Source organism: Pocillopora damicornis, chromosome 7 (assembly GCF_964200805.1).
Source record: "Pocillopora damicornis chromosome 7, jaPocDami1.2, whole genome shotgun sequence".
In the NCBI taxonomy this organism is placed as follows: Eukaryota; Metazoa; Cnidaria; class Anthozoa; order Scleractinia; family Pocilloporidae; genus Pocillopora; species Pocillopora damicornis.
The window spans coordinates 25166673-25185582 of record NC_142676.1 but is presented as its reverse complement, the minus strand read 5'-3'; the positions used below and the strand labels follow the sequence as shown (position 1 = coordinate 25185582).

General features: G+C 37.4%; 2 protein-coding genes and 1 pseudogene across 3 annotated transcripts; 2 read left to right on the top strand and 1 right to left on the bottom strand.

The window, feature by feature from the left end:
- Positions 1–2506: 2506 nt before the first annotated feature.
- Positions 2507–4826, top strand: LOC113667237 (Golgi-associated plant pathogenesis-related protein 1). The gene is made up of 4 exons (XM_089211880.1): positions 2507–2612; positions 3179–3254; positions 3842–4097; positions 4390–4826. The coding sequence occupies exons 2-4, from the start codon at positions 3200–3202 to the stop codon at positions 4709–4711; spliced, it is 633 nt and encodes a 210-aa protein (XP_089068006.1). The 5' UTR covers positions 2507–2612; positions 3179–3199; the 3' UTR covers positions 4712–4826.
- Positions 4827–5704: 878 nt separating this feature from the next.
- LOC149043297 (uncharacterized) lies at positions 5705–8349 on the bottom strand. The gene is made up of 4 exons (XM_089211881.1): positions 8185–8349; positions 6681–6940; positions 6472–6586; positions 5705–5946 (listed from the first exon to the last, which is right to left on the bottom strand). Exons 1-4 carry the CDS (start codon positions 8252–8254, stop codon positions 5828–5830), a joined length of 564 nt encoding a protein of 187 aa, XP_089068007.1. The 5' UTR covers positions 8255–8349; the 3' UTR covers positions 5705–5827.
- Positions 8350–9710: 1361 nt separating this feature from the next.
- LOC149043296 (uncharacterized) lies at positions 9711–17586 on the top strand (annotated as a pseudogene). The gene is made up of 14 exons (XR_016188279.1): positions 9711–10831; positions 11322–11559; positions 11665–11773; positions 12099–12202; positions 12536–12653; positions 12885–12958; positions 13055–13332; positions 13691–13842; positions 14055–14139; positions 14433–14647; positions 14801–14893; positions 15184–15400; positions 15517–15603; positions 15757–17586. The product of XR_016188279.1 is annotated as an uncharacterized LOC149043296 (transcript).
- Positions 17587–18910: the final 1324 nt, after the last annotated feature.

Below are 18910 nucleotides of genomic sequence, written 5' to 3'. Positions count from 1 at the left end.
CTCTATGAACTTCTTCAGGAGTGGCTAAGCTACCCGCCACATATATTTGATAGAGTATTGATCATTTTTTAATTCTATGAGAATTATTATCGTATATTTGTATTTTTTTTTCTTTCGTATTTAGATTTTATAAGAGGATGCTAGAGGGTTTTTCTTAAAATGTTTTTAATTCATTTTAGCAGCTTTATTTAATCATTGTTAAAGAGATATAATATATATTTATGAGTATATATATGGATAGATATTGACAAGGAAATTTGGATAATTTATGACATGGCCTCTAGGCTACGCTTCGCGCCCAACTATGTCATTAGGATTCATAGCATTAAGATGTGCAACACTGCTGATATAATGATAATAACGATTTATTGACAGTATTTCTACATGAAAGCTCTACATCCGTCATACTAACTAAAAACTAACGACTTACATAATGCACATAATGTTATTCAAGAAACATTCACTATTTACATAAAGCACTTAAAAAATGTCAAAAACTACATAACCTAAAATACTATAGATACCGTGAATGACAATAACTATGAAACCTTATCGAGACAACTTATGAGGTTAAACATATGTTTGCTCTGCTCTTAAGAATTGTACAACAATGATTTTTAATAGTATTGAAGTCTGGACACCGCCTCACACTTGCGGGTAGGGTATTGAATTAAGTCGCTAATAAGTCCTGAAAAGTACCCTAAACTAGAGAAATTTCTATCAGAGGCGCATTACTAGAGCGTAGTGTACATTAGGGATTGTGCCGAGGCAGTTGAAGTTATTCGGGCAAGGATGCACTAGAAAGAGCTCGACGTTCAAGCTTAAGAATGTTTAATTGCACATTTTCTAGTGTAGGTAGCCAGCCAAGCTCTAGAACGTCCCTTTCTGAACAGAAACGATTCAAGACAAAGCCAGCGGCAGCATTCTGAACGCTTTGTACTCTTTTCTGCTGAAATATGGGAAGAGGATAAGTGACGAGTCATTAAAGTTAAGTTTGGATCATGATAGCACGAGGCTTTGAACAAGAGACTTCTTAGTCTCTTGTGATGTCATACTCTCGATCTTCCTGAGAGTGGCTAACACTTTATAACATGATGATGTGACCTCGTTAACATGTTCTGTCCATTAAAGGTTCTCACTAAGCTAAATTCCTAACAACTTTAATTTCTTTACTCTATCTACTGTCTTATCTTTCAAGGTGAGAGGTGGGGTGTTTCCGTCAAGATTATGCACTTTAGACATCTGCTTAGTGGAAATAACAATGTGCTTAGTCTTGGTCTCATTCAATAGCGAGTAACTATCAGCTGCCCACGACTTGATGCTGCTGAGAGTCTTTTTCACCTTGTCTACACAGACATCAAGGTCTTTGGGAGTGGCGTGATGAAGCACCGTTTTGTCATCCGCAAGGAGCTATCTTGCAGGCAATCTTGCATGTCATTCGCATAAAGATTAAAGAGAACGGCCTAAGAATCGAGCCCTGTGGAACTCCAAATGGGACATTTGCAAGACTAGATCGTTTGTCATCGACTTGTACAAACTGTTGAATGTTAGTTAGGTAGCTCAGAAACCACAGAAGAGCTGTCTTGGACAATCTAATTGCATGTAGTTTACGTATGACAACAGAGTAGTCGACCGTATCGAATGCCTTAGAAAAGTCCGCGAATTATGGCTCGAATCATGGCTCGAATTATGTCGTCTCTAATACGTAAAAAAAATAATAATACGATTCCTATGGAGAAAAAGCCCTTACAACGAAAAGCAGAGAATTGCTTAGTAAATGAAACGAATTGTCATTTAGTAGATTCATAAGCGTGAAATTACATCAACTGAAATGACAACTGACATTAGACGAAGTTATTAAACTTATATTACAATTTCTATTTGCGAATAGAAAAACAAACAACTGTTAAATAAGATAATCAGTCATTCAATGAATTCACAGGCGTAGAATTAAACTTCCTTTGTTTGGGGCAAATGAAATTGACATAAAAGAAGGTTACAGACAGAAGTACGAAATATTTGTATCAAACTACCAAAACACTGAGAGAACAGAGGAGGTGAGGAGAAAACTCAATCTTTTTGCTCTTCAAACCTTCCCTTCTCCGCAGAGGATTCTGAGGGTAACAAGCAAAGCTGACAAAGAAAGTCAACACATTGAAGTTTGATAAAGTATCATTGTCCCTATTTTGTTGTATGAGTTACTGGCGTAATTTGTCAATTTTACGATTGTTATCTTGTTGGTTTTGCTCTTTTTGTGAGAAACTTTTGTATTAAATAATAAATGAAATATTTGTAATAAAAAGTAAAACAAACGAAAACACAAAAGCTAATTAATCTTATTGCCCTTTTAAACAAACTTGACAACTGTGAAAAATTATATGAGAGTTAAGATTGGTACAATGAAGTAATACAAACAAAAACAAAAAAACTAATTAAACTTTTTGTTGTTTTACTCAACCTTGACAAATTAATTAAATGTTCTCATTATTATTTAAAAACAAATCTTGCTTGTTCGTGAACCCATGCCAGTTTAGGGATTAAATGCCTTGACAGCGAACAAAATTTTGTAGAAATAAGCGGACTCTGGAAGAGAGAGATCAACTGGTATCGTGGTGAGTAAGATTTTAATAAGACTAACATAATTTAACCATCTAACCTGCTTTTACACAGTTGAAAAAAAAAATTGGGAGAGCCAATCAACATTATTAAATGTGAATTTGTTTTCGAAATTTGCTTACTCTCTTGATGGAGAGGATTGTTTTCCCCTTTCGTTTCCCCAAAAGATTGAATGATTTGATTGATGCCCGCTCAATGAAAGGGCAAAATGCATTATTTTTTCAAAGTTTTAAACAAACCACGATTATGTAACAAATCATTTGGTCTGTAAGGCTTAATCAATCGTGATTTTTTATTACCTGGTCTTTTTCTGATCCAACTTTGATCTTCTAGAATAGCCAGAAATGATAGTTTAAAACTCAGGCATTTCCACAACTTGCGATAACTTATCCAACTACAAAAGCAAGGAAGTGGATCTTTGTAATATTTTGACCTGATTATAATTCTATGGTTATAATCCCGGACGATATAACCTCACAACGCTATTGAAGATTTGTCTTCCCTTCTAAAATATTTTGTTGTTTTTTTATTTCCTTGTTTGTTTCTTTGTTTGCTGGTAAAGAGATTTTTTCACAGAGCGGAGATGAAATCTTTCAGTGCTTTGATATTTCTTGCTTTGGGTTATGTGGTGAAAGCAGGTTAGTACAACTTACACTTGACGGATAAATGAGACAAAAGAGAAATCATGAAAATAAATTAAAATTACGGCATTTTTTGTCTCTCCCAGCATCTTTTGAGAGTCACTTTACTGAGACCTTTAAGAAAGAAGGCAACGGTTGTTTAAATAACCTGAAGACAGCCTTCATGGTCATGGCAGCCTTCATGGTCATGGCAGCCTTCATGGCCATGACATCCTTCATGGTCTTCACGAGATTTTGTATGGGGATTATCTCGTCAAAAAAACCAAACCTCTCATGGCAAATTAAAATGGTGCAAGAGTTTCACATGAGTTAACTAGGTTTTGTGACTTGTTTAGGATTATGAAACTTGTCTGAAGAATCGCCCATTTTCCTGAAAAGGCTTTCACGTCCTAAATAACCCCCATTAAAAATCAGACGCATCTCGACCTAATTTTTCTAAAATTGATGACATTTTGATCTCAAGCGATAAAGCCAGGGTGTCCTACCGATTCAATCTCCAAAGGAAGTATAGCCGTAAAATCCTGTTGAATAAACAATAGGTTCGCGTTTTAGGTCAAATTGACAGGTGTCGATTATGTTTTTAGATTACAGGGAGGCAGCCTTAAGACAACACAACCGCCTGCGTGCGATTCATGACGCCGAGAGCATGACCCTCGACGAGGGGATGAATGCGGCTGCTGATCGATATGCCCGCAATCTGTTCCAGAGGTTCGGTGGAACCACCGAATTGAAACACTCCCCCAAGAGTTCCCGCCAGGGCCAGGGAGAAAATTTGGCATCAGGATGTACAACTCAAACAGGGGTTGATGGAAGGTCTGTCGAAGATGCAATTAAGGCTTGGTAAGTGTAACAGCAGTAAACCAGTTTCCAACCGTTATAAAGTGATTAAAGGCCAAAGGCAGAGCTAATGGGAGGGGTAGGTCCAAGGGTGCCACTCGCATTTAATGAGAAAAGAGACTTTGCACATAAGGTGTATTTGTGAATCAATGCTTGAGCTCGTGACTTCTTTTAAAAATTCATCCACAGTATTTTGTGTTCATCAACAGTGAATTTGGCAGATGAATGGAGATATTCTCAGTTTTATTTCTCTGAGTGAGTTCATATGCGTCTGTTCGTTTGATTTGTTTCATAGGTACGATGAAGTATGTCGATATAATTTTAACATTCATCGTTATCAGTCCGGCCTTGGGCACTTTTCCCAGTTGGTTTGGAAAGACTCAGAAGAGCTCGGAATAGGAAAATATACAGGCAGGCGGAATGGCTGGACCTGCACATATATCGTGGCTCGTTACCGAAGAGGTGGAAATGTGAACACTCCAGATTTTTTCCGCGAAAATGTTTCAAAGGGATCCTTCAGGCGGTCCTATTGCAATAACGTGTCAGATAAATCTGAGGGAGAAGACTTATTCGTCGATGCTCCTGCAGCTGATGACGATGATGAGGCGTCTAACTGATTCCACCGTATCTTTTGAGGGCAGTTTTGAAATTCTTCGGTCGTTTTGTGGTATTTGTTAGAGCATATAACAAAACAAACAAGAAGAAACTATTAAAGACTACACGAGTCACAGATATTTTGTTTGCCTCTCACTGTATTTACCTTACATACACATGTGGATGATTTTAAGAATTATACAACAACAAATCATGACTGGTAATGAACTAGAAATAAAAAGGAAAAAATGAGTATTTCATAGATTTAACCAACCTGTTCCTACCGTTCAGTTAATAAAGAGAACTGCTGAAGTAAACGGTGCGATAATAGAAGAGGAGTGAAAAACGAGCGAGGATTAGGTCGAGTAACGTACCAATGAACCCGCCCCAGACCTCCCTCGTTTTTGCCCCATTTCAACTATAGCGCCGATTACTATTTCGTTCAGTTTTACGAAATAAACGCCTAAAACAGGCTAGAACTCAACATGGACGCAACATAAGATGATTGCTTCAGTTCTCAAGATATTCATACGTTTGATACGCCGTTAAGCTACTATAAGACTCACGAATTTATCGGCTCACAGATGTGTGAACCAATTTAAAAAAAAGTCGCGCCTAACTATAGCCCAGACTAGAGCTACTTACAAATAGTCGGGTCACCTGATGAAGTGTGCAAAATGAAATTTTTTCCCCCTAAACATTAATCTTTCCACTCCGATCCTAAGATTTTAGAAGTAATCCTTCTCACGGTCTGTTATAGAATTGTTGTGACGCTCGTAACCCCCTAATTTATCTTTTCTTTTTTTATCTCTTATCTGCTTGATTTTGCATTGATCTTGTAAAGAGAAGTTATGTGTTGATCAGTCATACGAGTTAAAGGGTTAAAATGACCAACGAGGTGCCGTCGCAAAAATAGCCGCGTGCCAGCTGATTGATACCGCTGGCCAATGCGACTTTTTTATTTCATTTTGTCCCAGTTTTTGCTAAGAAGAAGGATGGTTACTTAAATCAGAATATGAAAACTCTTGGTTTATTTATTTTTATATATTATTATATATTCTTGAACTGAAAATAAATTAAGTCAGGTTAAATTGGTTTTGAAATCCTTGGAACCCTATGGCGCCACATCAAATACCATATCAAGAAACAGAATCGTCACCGCTGCCGCTAGCACTGACATTCTCGCCGTGATCATCATCATCTTCTTCGTCGTCAACGTCAACATCAATAGAAATAACTTCTTTTTCGTTTGTTATCCCTAAACGAAAAAGGTTTCATGTTAATCATCACAATCCAGGGTAACTAGGAATCCTTATCTAATGAGTACCCATACAGGGCTAAACTAGTACTATGTCAGACTGAGCAAATGATAAGCGTTATCAACTTTTTCACATTTTAGTCTAGTAATAGTCAAACATTTCTCCATAATTTATTCGTATTTATGAGATTAAGGGCGCAGTCGAAGAAGCTTGCTAAGTTGCAAGTATCCCTCCGCTTCCGAAAATTTTTAGTGGCAAAACAGCTAGACATGTCCTGTTACCAGACTAGTGAGACACTTAATCTACGGAGAAGTATTGTCTCCACCACCGGAAAGACTGAAAAATGTATATATATGTGGCCTGGTGTTACCCACGGACTGCATTATTCTGGAGACCTACGTCTAATCGAATCGGTAAATAATTCGATCCGAGCTGACAAAATTGGCGCCGGAAGAACTAGCACCAAGGAATTCCCGCGACAAGACCGCTATCAGGGTAGAAAAGAATATCACGATGATACATACGAATGTTACACCATTCTCCCGTGAAGCCTGCAGGACAAAGACAGCGGTATCCCTTTTCAGTAAATCCAGTCTGGCATGTGGAATTCAAGTAGCACCGTGCATGTGCACATACATTCTGAAATACAAAAGGGAAAATTACAAGGAAAGAAAGAACGACCTCCTTCGCATAAAAACAATAAAATTACAACAACATCAGTATACATATTTACATTCGTCCCTTGATGAAGATATCCTTTTCGGAAGGTTAATGCGTCAGAATGTTTATTTCCATCGCCATGAGCATCACAGAGCTCGCAGCTTCTCTTCTTGTTTGCTGTGATCGGTCCCAGATTCAACGATATACAGCTCGGTGCCAAGTAACATTTAAACTGACACATTTCCAGATCTGATACGTCACTGGTATGTATCACGTGACCTTGTAATGCTTTGTCTTTCATTGGCGGCAAGAATTGCAGATGACGACAGTTGTCTAATAGGTTACAAAGTAAGAGAGTTGAATAAGTTTTTTTTTAACATCCCTGTTGATATCTAACATAAACAAAATCAACAGTGTGCCGGCAATTCTTGGCCTACCCGGCTAAGAGCAGGACTGAAAAATCTTCCTTGAGCGAGAGACATCATGCCCCAGATTGAGAAGATTTCACTTCTAAGGAAACCCTTCCATAAAAATTTAGTGTACGATCACTTTTAAAAGAAAAAAATTACCTTTCGAAATAAGTTGAATGATGTGTATATCAAGGACTGTCTTGTAAAATAAGTGTTAGGGGTAAAAAAAACTGGAGCCATAATCAACATTGAAAAAACAATTGTAATTTTGGACCTGTCCTTGGCCTTGATATTGCATTGAAATCTCTCAAGTTTCAAAGTAAATTCATATAGACCCAAGAATTTTCAAGGTGGCATAGTACTTCCTAATTATCATTACGAATTTATAATCAGTTAGCTTTGACGAGCTCACGAATCTGTGGGAGAATGATTAATGATAAAAAAAAAAAGAAAATATCTTATTTTAAACAGTTTTGGTTGAATCGGTGATTAGGAGTCTCAAAGGCACTCGGTGTATTCAATACGAATGATATTTATGTGAAGATTACAAATTTTCACGTAGATGAGATTCTGGTTAATTTCGAAATGTTTAAGAAAACTGTTTCGCCGTGAATTCTATTCTAATCCACATTTCTTTCATCTGTCGACTCACTGTTTAGTGATGTTTGTTATTAGTCATGCATATAAAATGAGTGTTAGACTTCTTTTAAAGCTCACGGCGGGCCCGGTGTAATAGAAAAACCAATCATTCTAGTACATTCTCTAATATCATTATAACATTCTTTTGTGTACTATTTATCCCAATCATTTGAATGAGTGCACAAGGTAACTGGCTGGAGAGCTTTATAATTGAAAAATCAAAACTTATTGAATATCTTATCAGTCATGATTCACACTTATTCGAAAACGAAAAAATTCAGTGCTGAATCTTCGTATCGATTATTTATGGAAACAACTTGATTGTAATATATGTAGAAGAATTTGATCGGAAATAGAAACTGGGTTTATGGAAATAGATCAGAGAACATGCAAGAATGTCTTGGGGATGAAACGGAATAGAATCCAACAACTGGAAACTGGCAAAAAATATGTAGATCAAGAAAGGACGTCGTAACTGACGAGGCAAGTTTGAATTTAACTCGAAAAGGGACAATATAACCGGCTTACCTTCAGTACAATATGATGAGGCAAAGTAGAGAAAAAGTTGTAAAAAAAGACGAGTTAACGACCCTGCCATCTTGACAATCACTGCACCAATTACAAATGTTTGTTAGCGTGGTCTTAATCCGCGTGCGATGTAAAGAAAGAGGTAGGATTCAATCCAAAAAATTGATAACAGGTGTTTGGAATGTTTACATTTGGGCTTTTCATTTCGTGAAGTTTGTTTGATTTTGATTCTGACTTTGTTTTGTAATGGCCCACCATGAGTGCTCTGTTTTTTGAGCAAGAATGACTTTGGTTTTGAAGCCTGTGAGAGCATGACGAGCTTTGCTCAAGAAAAGAATTCGCAGCAGGCATTGTAAACTGATGCCGAGGGTTGGGGAAGAAGGTGTTGGGTGGATGTCATCACATAAATTACACCGCAATGTAATTACATAGACTTGGCGCCCACGAATCCGCGAGAGATACGCGATTGCGTGCGAGTTAACGTGGGGTCATTTATTAACAATGAAAATAAAAATCATGAAATATTAGAAAATTTGCTATGCGTAATGCTCATTAAAAAACTGCGTTCTTTCTGATCCCGCCTGTTTCCTTATTATTATGACGTTTCTAATCACGTAGTCTTTTTAAAATCCTCCCTTTTCACAGAAGAGGTGATACCTGCCGGGCGCCGTATTTATAAAAGTCTCTGTTTCAATTATTTATGTATTCTTTCGCTTGGTTTGCCACAAAATAGCAACAAAAGATATCGTTACTTTCACGTGTCGTTACGACCTGGGCAACAACCATATCAAATTTCCAGTATCACGCCACTTAGTGCATCGATCAATGTTTACGCTTTCCGATCAAAGTTATTGCTGGTTTTCAGTGTCACGCCATTCAAAATAGATCAAAATAAAAAATAAAAACCGTTCACTCGATTTAGTCTAGAATCTGGAAATAGAAAGAAGCTAGATATGGAAAGACTCTCGCCAAGATTCAGGTCACAGCAATTTTTCTTACGGAAGATATGAGGAGAAACGTTTTTCCCAAATTTATAGAGATTTGTATGGAGCCGCCATGCTGGTGCCCACCTAGATGGGCACCAACTTGGCGGCCGGAAACCAGTAGAAATGTCTGTCACTGAGTTTTGCTACAAAAGCGTGAATTTATCTCTCTAAGAACTCATAAACGTAACAATAATACTTTATTCTAATACAAGAACTGTTCAGATAGCTGAATTTCCCTAAATAAGTCACCTTTTAAACCAACATAACAGCTCTCTCGCTCGTCATGTAAAGGCCACGTCACGCAAAAGCTTAGAAATTCAAGAGTAGTCTATCACTAAACCAAGAGCCCATTTGGAGTGAAAATTTGTCTGAATATTAGTTTTTAGCTGCTCTAATACATCATGAAAGTAAAATCTCAGGAGGATCAATAGTTCTGAAGTCTGAAATTTAGTGACGTCACGTGAAAACCAGCAATTGTTTTCGAACAAGACCCGTGGCGATCTCACGACTTAGCCACCTATCCTGGTTAAATTCTTACTAATATTATAATATTAAACTTCGGCGGGATTTTCAAAATTGAAAAGCATCATGTTTTCGATTTCGAAACCATTCAAAGTGAAGTCATGGAGGCAGTCGGATTGTCGACGTGCGCCTTGCTCACGGTTGACTTTACCGCTCAGAGTCTTTGCAGGGTTACAAGTGCCACACTTGACCCTTCCAAGCACTGGTATCTACTTTTGAAAGAGGTATGTGGCGTCCCTCTGCGTAAATTTTTCATACGCGATGTATTTAGGATATTTCCCAATGAAATCCAAAGTGTGGCTGCGCGGGAACTTCAGCCCGCCAAATCATCGTTTGGAGTTGTGGAGATGGACAGGATTCCCGACGCCGTCCACGTTGTGTCCACGTTCGGTCTGGTTGCTGGTCTCCTTCGCAATAAAAAAATTCCCGACGAACTTATTAATTCTGCGGGATTTATGGCAATCGTAAATCTGGTCAACTCCGCCACACTAGACTTTGAGTCCGAGGGCGCGAAAAATTTATCTTTTGGCGCCAAAACCAGTCAAGACTCCGAGGAGCTCGTTTCCTTGCTTGCCGAAAGATCAGCCAGAATAAATTCCCTTGAAATGGAAGTGAAGGAACTCCAAGCACGGATTTCCCATCTCGAATCGAGCTCGGTGGCAAGTTTAGACGATTCTTCCCTCCTTAATTCCCCATGTTGCTCATCTACTCCGTCAAGTTCGTCTAGTTCCTCGTGTAGTTCAATCGATGACACAAAGAACCGACCTGATTTAGGAACAATAAACAAGAAAAGACAAGTTCTTAAAAGGTGCAGGAAGATAACAGCTGTCGTTGATGACGTTTCTGAGAGGTACAATGAGTCCATCGCTGCCGTCCTCGGAAACAGCTTCTGGTACGGAACGGATGGGGAAAGGGAAAAAGTACAAGGCATCATTTCGGAAGTCATTGATCTAATTATTACAAAATCAAAGGGTTCGAGGAATGGTTTGACCGAGCTTCTTTCGCCACAAACACTCGCAAATGTTTTCCAAAGCATGCGTGTACCAGACTGGGTGTTGTTGTTTCTTAAGCTCCAAACAAGACTCCCAGATTCTGCTTGGCAAACTCTGCTGAACTTGACTCGACTAGGAAAGAGTGGGGTGAGTTACTAACCGTAGAGGTTTTTGCATTCATTAAATTTAAGTATTTTGTTATTTATTTTATTTTCATTGCTTTGTTTCTATAGCGATGAGCTATCGGTCATGTGATCCTTTTTCTTACCAGCAATGTAAACCCCATGTAAGGTTGTACTTGACAAAATTCATAAGAGTTTTATTTCAAATTTCATGAGGATGATTTTGTGTATCGTGGTGAGACGTACAGCATATTGATTTTTTATGAGTAAAATTACATCTTACACCTCAGGTAAGGTATCCAGTTTTCAAAGGATTCCTCCTGAGATGGGAATTACATTTGTTCATTCAGTTTTATGGCTTGAAAATCAGAACACGATATATAAAGCAGTTATTGAGACTTCTTTTAGTGGGTTATTTTTGAATGTATTTCTGAACATAACTGATGTCAACCTTTTTTAACATTTATAAAGTGACAGTTGATCTAAACCTGTTTCTGGATAATTTTTTTCTACAGAGAGCTGGAGACACGCCTGTACTGCTCACCAAAAATGAGATAAAGGCACTGAAGAAACTAGTCTTCTCTGCAGTGCAGAAAACATTCAAAATTGCCAGGGTCAAGGATGCAGATTTTGATGCTTGGAATGTGCATCTAAATTCTGTTCTTGTCTGGGCAATTAGGGAGCAGCACCTCCATTCATGCAACTCAGAAGACAAAGAGTTTAACATTAAACTTGATGGACGTCCACTAGGAGGTGTGTTCTTATTTGAGTAAATTTTTTGAGAGTTGTTAGTCTTGAGTATGAAAGTGTAATCCTGGCCAGATTAAGCAAAGGTGTCTTTGTATTGGTTTATTTCAGGTAAAGACCAAGTAGCTGTAGGCCTGGCACCCATTGATTTTAAAAACAAAAGCTCTGAGAGCGCACTGTCTATTTATCCCCTTGCAATTGGGAACTGTAAAGAGAAAAGGTAAGTGGTGATTTAAGTAAGTCGATCAGGTCAAATAATCAGTGAACAAAAATTATAACAACTAATTTTACAATGACCATTTCTAATCATTTACAAAAATAAAAAATACGGTTATAAAATGTGTATTGGATCACATGCTGGTGCATGCAGACAATAGTGCATGTTACTGGTTTTGAAGAGAAGACTTTGAATAATTTTAAAGGCTCTTACATTATTGCCATCATTTTTGCTGTAAATACTAGAATACTCAGAGAAGTGGGATTGCATTAATGAAGGTGCTTTTGCAAGTGTTCTCTTTTAATTTTTTCTCTCCTTTTTTTATTAGGTCAAATTTAAAGCAGTTACTTGAGAACCTCAATAATCAGAAAGATGTCATCAAAAAACATGGAATACGGGTTGATGGTAAAAAGTACAACATTTCTTTCACAGGTAATTTTTAATAAGAGAGATAGAAAATTAAGAGGAAAAGTATACTGCAAAATGACAAAGTTTGGAATTAAGCAGGCAAAGCAGCCAAATTTTCTGTTTAATTGAACATTCAGAGTTACTCATTGAAAAAAGGAAAAGAAAACATTCCACACAGAGCCTATTATTTCTTCACTGCACAATAACATTGAGTCATTGTTTAATTAAATTAAGTTAAATCATGTGGAGAAGTGAGTATTCCTGAGACACAATTTTTTTATTATGTGTTAAGTCTCATGTGTTATGAACATCAAAGTATTTTCTGTAATTTTTTCCTTACATTTCCTTTTTCTGCAGTGACTCTTGATTACAAGGCCTTGCTGCTTCTTCTCAACAAAAAAAAAATGATGAAGATTTCCTTCTTGGTGGGAAAGGATATGGCGTGGAATTTTGTGTATTTTGTGATGCAATCAGGGTAATTATTTCTCTTGATATTTTCCTTGCTTTTAATTATGTCATCGATTTATGATCAGATCAGTTTTCTGAAAGTAGAATGGCATCAAGTCAAATTGGAGGTAGTACATGACTGTAGTGAAAAACAGCCATTGATGACTTTATTTTGTAGAATTGAATGTTTATATCTGTTGTTAAAGTGCATGAAATTAACTAAGAAATGAATTTTAATTAAATACTTATTTTCATTGAGGCCTGTACATGCCATGGAGTTGATGCAGATGAAACCTGTCTAGATTGTTTAAGGTCAAAAGCAAACATTGGAAGGTGAGATACCTGATAAAATTTATTGGTATCATACAGACAAGTTTCATGTGTGGCAAATCTAACCCAACCAACTCTCTTTACTTTCTCTCTATATAGGTGTTCAGGCCTTCGAGATGACCTTAATTTCCTATTGGAGGAAGAATTAAGCAGCATTAATCTTTGTTCTCTGCATTGTGAGATGACAAATTGTGAGCAGCTTTTGGGTTCATTGGGGTTGTTTGCCTATCACATTGGAAGCCTTGATAAATTAAATGAGGTTTTGTCCAATTATGGTCCTGAAAATTGCCGTGGGTTTCCACGAGTAACTATCAAGGAACGAAGAGGCCAGCAAACAGAAATAATGAGACAAAACATTCAAGTGGCATCTTTTTCAGGTATGCCATTTGTTTGTATTTGATATAATTTATTGTGCCATATTTGTTTATCATTCACCTTAGGCCAGTTATAATTTTTTTATTAGCATTCCCAATGCTATTTATTAGGAATTAGCTAATTCAGTACATATGAAACATACATAAGAGCTGTATTAATTCTCAGTAACAGCATGAAACTCATTTGAACAACCAGTTTGTTTTAGAGACAAGGTATATTCTTTTCTGGTAATTTCCATTTACCTGACAAATACCATGTAGTTTTGTGACTCTTTATGCTAACCACACTGCTAGTGTGTGTCATAACATTTACATTCCTCCAAACTCACAGATGAATATTCTACAAATGATTGTTCTTCAGGGTCTACTGAAAGAACAGTTCTACAGAATTTTGAAGACATAGTAGAAAGATCACTGCCCCTAGAGAAAGTGACCCAGTATTATATGGAAAGTCCTGGAGCTGCAAGAAATGTTATTCTTAGCTATGTTGCTTTCTTTGAAGAGCGCATAATGGTATGCATTTCACCTTTTGAACCCCAGCCTCATTATTTATCGTATATTGGAATATATGATTGTTTGATTGAATCCAGGGAGAATCTGTCAAAATTAAATATACCTTGAAAATAAGATAAAGCTTAGTTTCAAAAACCATGTAATAAAGAATTGCTAGCAATGATAATCTTTAAATTTTTGCTAATTGAGAAATGCAACACTTTGATTTACAGTTTGTGAGTGACCTGTTTGACAGGGGAACTTACATACGTGATTATGGCTCTAAAAAGGAAACAGTTTACCTTGATGAGACAAAAGGTAAAGGCTGCTGAGGTCAATATGCCTATCATCACATCACATTTACTGTAGATAGCTATTAATGATTACACTGTCACACAGTGAACTACAATTTTACTCCAATTTTTTCTCTAAAATTGGGCTGTGACATATGGAGGTCCTGTGAATCTAAGTATACAATTTCCATCCACTTAAGTGAACTGTTTTGTCTTCATTGTTTCTTCTTAGTTGTTTGTCCTGCATTGGTGTTCGTAGTGGTGTTCACATGAAATAATTTTTCAAATTAAGTAAATCTTGTGTCCATTCTCCAACAGAGCTTAAAGCCTTTTTGCTTAAACTTGAAGAGTGGTGGAAAAAAAAACAAAATGAGGTGGAAACAGCATTCCTTAAGCTAGAGGAAATTTCAAATGCTGAAGAGCCAGGCAAGAAAAAACAAAAAAGAGGGAGAAAAATTCAGCCAGGGTTTCAACTGTCCTCTAGTTCTTTTGCCAAATATGCAGCTGAACTTCAAATTGAGATGTTTTCAAAGGTAAGTTGAGAAAATTGTCTGTGTTTAAAATCCCACATCAGTAAATGTTTTTTAAAGGTTTGCCTGATGCAGTAAGTCACTTTGCAGGTAATTTATATCAATTAATCAGGGCTGAATTGAAGACTGATGATTGCCTTAAACCATTTATACTAGGTTTGCTGTGATTGGAGAGAAATTGCTCTCACAATGTGTGAGAGAGTCTTTGAAGACCATGAAGAACAACAGATTGACATTTATGATGTGAAGGTGATTTTTTTTTCTTGCATTATACTCACTGCCTTTTCAATGTTTCAAATATGGATTTAAGAACTTAAATTGTCTGAAATGAGGATACCCAGAAATAATTTAAATTTGCTTTTATACATTAGCTTTACTATTATATGCTCTAGGTTTTGGTTTAAAACTGCCATCACCAGCAAGTTGATAATTATTTATTACACACTCAGGAACACTGCTGGCCCCCAATTAATATACTTAATCTCTCTTTGGTTAGACTTACTTATGCTACTCTTATCTTCTTGGTCTTTTCATTTAAGTGCAAGGAGTGGGGATTTTTGCTGAAGAAGATGTTTGGTTCCCATCTCGGCACTAGTGATTATGGACACCTAGTTGTCGATCACAGTGCTATGCTTCTTCGGCACTTCCGCTCTTTCTATAAGTACTCAGGGCAAGGATTTGAGTCCTCCCACAAGCTACACCGCCAATTGTATTCTAAGGCAACAAACCATGATGCATCTGGGCCCAGCCAGTCTTGTGAGTTAATAAACATTTATTTTGATGCTCATACAATTGTGAAAAAATGCACATATTAATGAACATCTGATTTGGATGGCTGTAGAACCTATCAAAATTTCACTTTTTCTTTCCAGTGAATCAAATCCTTACCCACTGGTATGCAACTATGCTGCTATCCTTGCGGTACTCATTCTATGAAGCACGAAATTGTATTAGTGTAGGTGGGTATAGTTTTTAATTTATATGTCAATAAATATAACTTCACAATTATTTAATTCTGTTTCAGTGAGATTTTTAGTTTACCCTTTTTGAACTTTTAAAATATGGTGACACATAAAATTAGCCCTTATGTTATAATTCCTTTTTTCCCACAGGAAAAAGAACATTTTCCTACCGTGGATGTGGCTGGAAAAGTATGAGTCATGATTTAAAATCATGGACTGAAGAAAAGAAATCCTGGGTGTTTGTTCTTAGTGATCTTTTTGAGCAAATGTTTGGAACTGACTTTTTAACCTACTGTTTTGACAAAGATCATGGAACTAAAGTTGATGATTCCAAAAAATGTGACATTTTTGAATACTGTCATGAGTACTGGGAGAAGCATTTCTCTGCAGAAAGTCCAGAGCCACAAGACAATACCAAGCATCTTTGTCATCCCAGAATCCATCTTAATTCACATGCCAATATTCATCCGCAACAGCCAGCACCTAAACGAATTAAATTTGATACTCTTGATTCCACTTCATCTAGCATCTACCAGCCGTCCACGTCAGAGCTTAACTTTGCTGAAATGCTTGGAGCCCGAGATGACTCCACACACATAAAGAGCAGCCAAACATCCTTAAAGCTTGTTAGTGACACTTCTGTTGTTATTGGAGATGATGATGTTCCTAAAATGCCACAGCAATGTGCACTTAGAGCTGCAATGGCTAAGACCACAACAAGAGCTGAAGTAGCTGCCCTTTACAGCCTTATTCCTCCACTACCATCAAGATCTCCCTCTGCATTAAACCCATTTTATGAGAAGCTGGCCTTTTCAGATCCCTTCTCTGTAGCAGAGCGTCCTTGTGAAGGTGACATCCAGAGGGCTCACCAAATTTTGTACAATGAACGAAAAGCTGGTAAGAATCCTTGTGGCATCAAGATTGAAGGTATTGGGCAGTTCTCTGAAAATGCCTTATCTATCTTACGGCGTTTCTGTGAAATAGTAGACACCCACCACAAAGTATCTGCAGAGGCTAAATGGCTCTTCCAGATGAAATGCAGCCCTAAAGATCTTGTACAGTTGCAAAATGCCCTTTGGAATGTTTCAGCTAGTCAACCAATACTGGAGCATGGTACAAAGAACCTTGATTCCACCTCATTTTCAGATCTTGTTGAGGAGCGTTACATTGACAGTTTTGTCATAGATATTTGCATTAGCAAGTTTCTAGACAAAGCAAGAGAAGTTGGAAAGGGTTTCACTGTCTTCTTTCCAAGTGAGTTCTATGACTGGATGAGGTCAAATGACAAAGAATTCCAAAAGCGGAAGTTGAGAGAAAATGTAGAGCAGCTGAAACAAGTCAATGACCTCCAGCAAATATTGGTGCCAGTCTACCTGCCCAACCACTGGGGATTGATGTTTGTGGATCTAGTCAATAGGGAAATGTATTTTGATGATGGACTTAAGTCCACCGCTCCTCCCATAGCCCTTTCCTCAGTCAAAAGATCATTAGGATTGCTCTTAGAAATATACCCCTGTCATGCAGCTCTTCAAGCAAAGTTTTGGCACAATTGTCACAGATTTCAGCGTTTTGGCATGCCATGTCAGACACCAGTTGATTCTAGAATGATTGGTGATGGAAGTTGTGGTATTGGGGTGATAATGGCAGCGAAAGATATAATACTTGATGGTCCCTTGTCCATTAACAACTTTCAATGGCAATACTGTGAGATGGATGTGCACAGGAAAGACTTAATGCTTCAGATTCTGAAGTGGAGAGACCAAGCTGGAAGTCATGGCCATTAAAGATTTAGTGCACACCCTATTCTACACCTTAAAGCCAGTTCTGTTTCTCTTGAGTTATCAGTCCATCCATGGCCTGCTGTTATCTTATGGCAGAACTGTTATAAAAAATTTGAAAATTAATTTTTGGTTTGTTTTCTTTTTGCTTTTGTTTTTGTTTTTGTTCTTGTTTTTATAAACCATGACTGTTTTATACCAACCAGCTCTGTTTCTCTTGGGTAGTCAGGCTATCATTGTCTGCTGTTATCTGATGGCAGAGCTATTTTTACTAATATGTTATTGTTATTTATTTTTGCTCTTGTTTGTTTTGTTTTCTTTTTTGTCAATGTAAACTTTGACTGATATTTACTAACCAGTTCTGTTTCTCTTGGGTAGTCAGTCCATTGTGGACTGTTGTTATCTGATGGCAGAACTATCCTTTTTTATCATTTTTATTAACCATTTTTTGGCATAAATCATATTATTGTAATGTATCAACCACTTCTGTCTCTCTTGGGTAGTCAGTTCATTGTGGACTGTTGTTATCTGAAGGCGGTGGTACAGACCCCTTTTTTCCACCTCAATGTCCGTACCTTGTCGTGGTGAGGTGGCTTGAGTGCCTCAATGACCAGCTGCAATACAATTCCTATAAGGAATTCAGCTCCAATTGATGGGGTGTATTTTCTGCAAGGTAGAGGCCAGACTAACACGGACTTTTTCGTTGTAGTTATTGTTGTAATTATTGTAATTATCATTATTATTAATTTTCTTATTATTATCATTATCATTATCCTTACAATTGGGATCATCATTTTCAAAATGAAATAGGCTGCTCAATGAGGATGGCATGCTGAGGCAAGTAAATTTTCATTTAATTTCCCCACCCCCCTTCCCCCAAGCAGAACTGTCAGTGTTTCTGTTGGCTTTTCTCTTTAATAGATTGTTAAAATGCAAAAGATTTTCTAAGGCACATTGTTCAGAGGGCTTTCTCTTAAACAGTCAGTCCATTATGGAGTGTTGTTTTCTGATTCAAAACCACCTGACTGGTTCTGTCTCTCTTGGGTAATTAGTCCATGGACTGTTGTTATCTGATGGCAGAACTAACATGTGTACCTGTTTCTCTTGGGTAGTCAGTCCATTATGGGCCGTTGTTATCTGATGGCAGAACCACCAACTTGTTCTGTTTCTCTTGGGTAGTCAGTCTATGGACCGTTGTTATCTGATGGCAGAACCGGTCCCAATTTTTTTCCTGCTCTTGGGCTGTCAGTCCTATATGGAAAGTTATTTTTATCTGAAAGCAGTTTCCCTCTTTTTTTGTTTTTAAGAATGTGTTGCTTAGGCTGCCTGTCACCCATCAACTGTCATTAATCATTGGCACAGTGGTCGATCAATGCTATTATTGTCCTCATTATGATTACTAATTCAGCTGCTATTCTAATCTGTTTGACACAGGGCCCACTACAGACAGCACTAGCTTAATGAAGTCCCAAAACCTTTCACAGTGAGCCAACTCAAGAATTGCAGTCCAGAAAAATTTTTGGGGT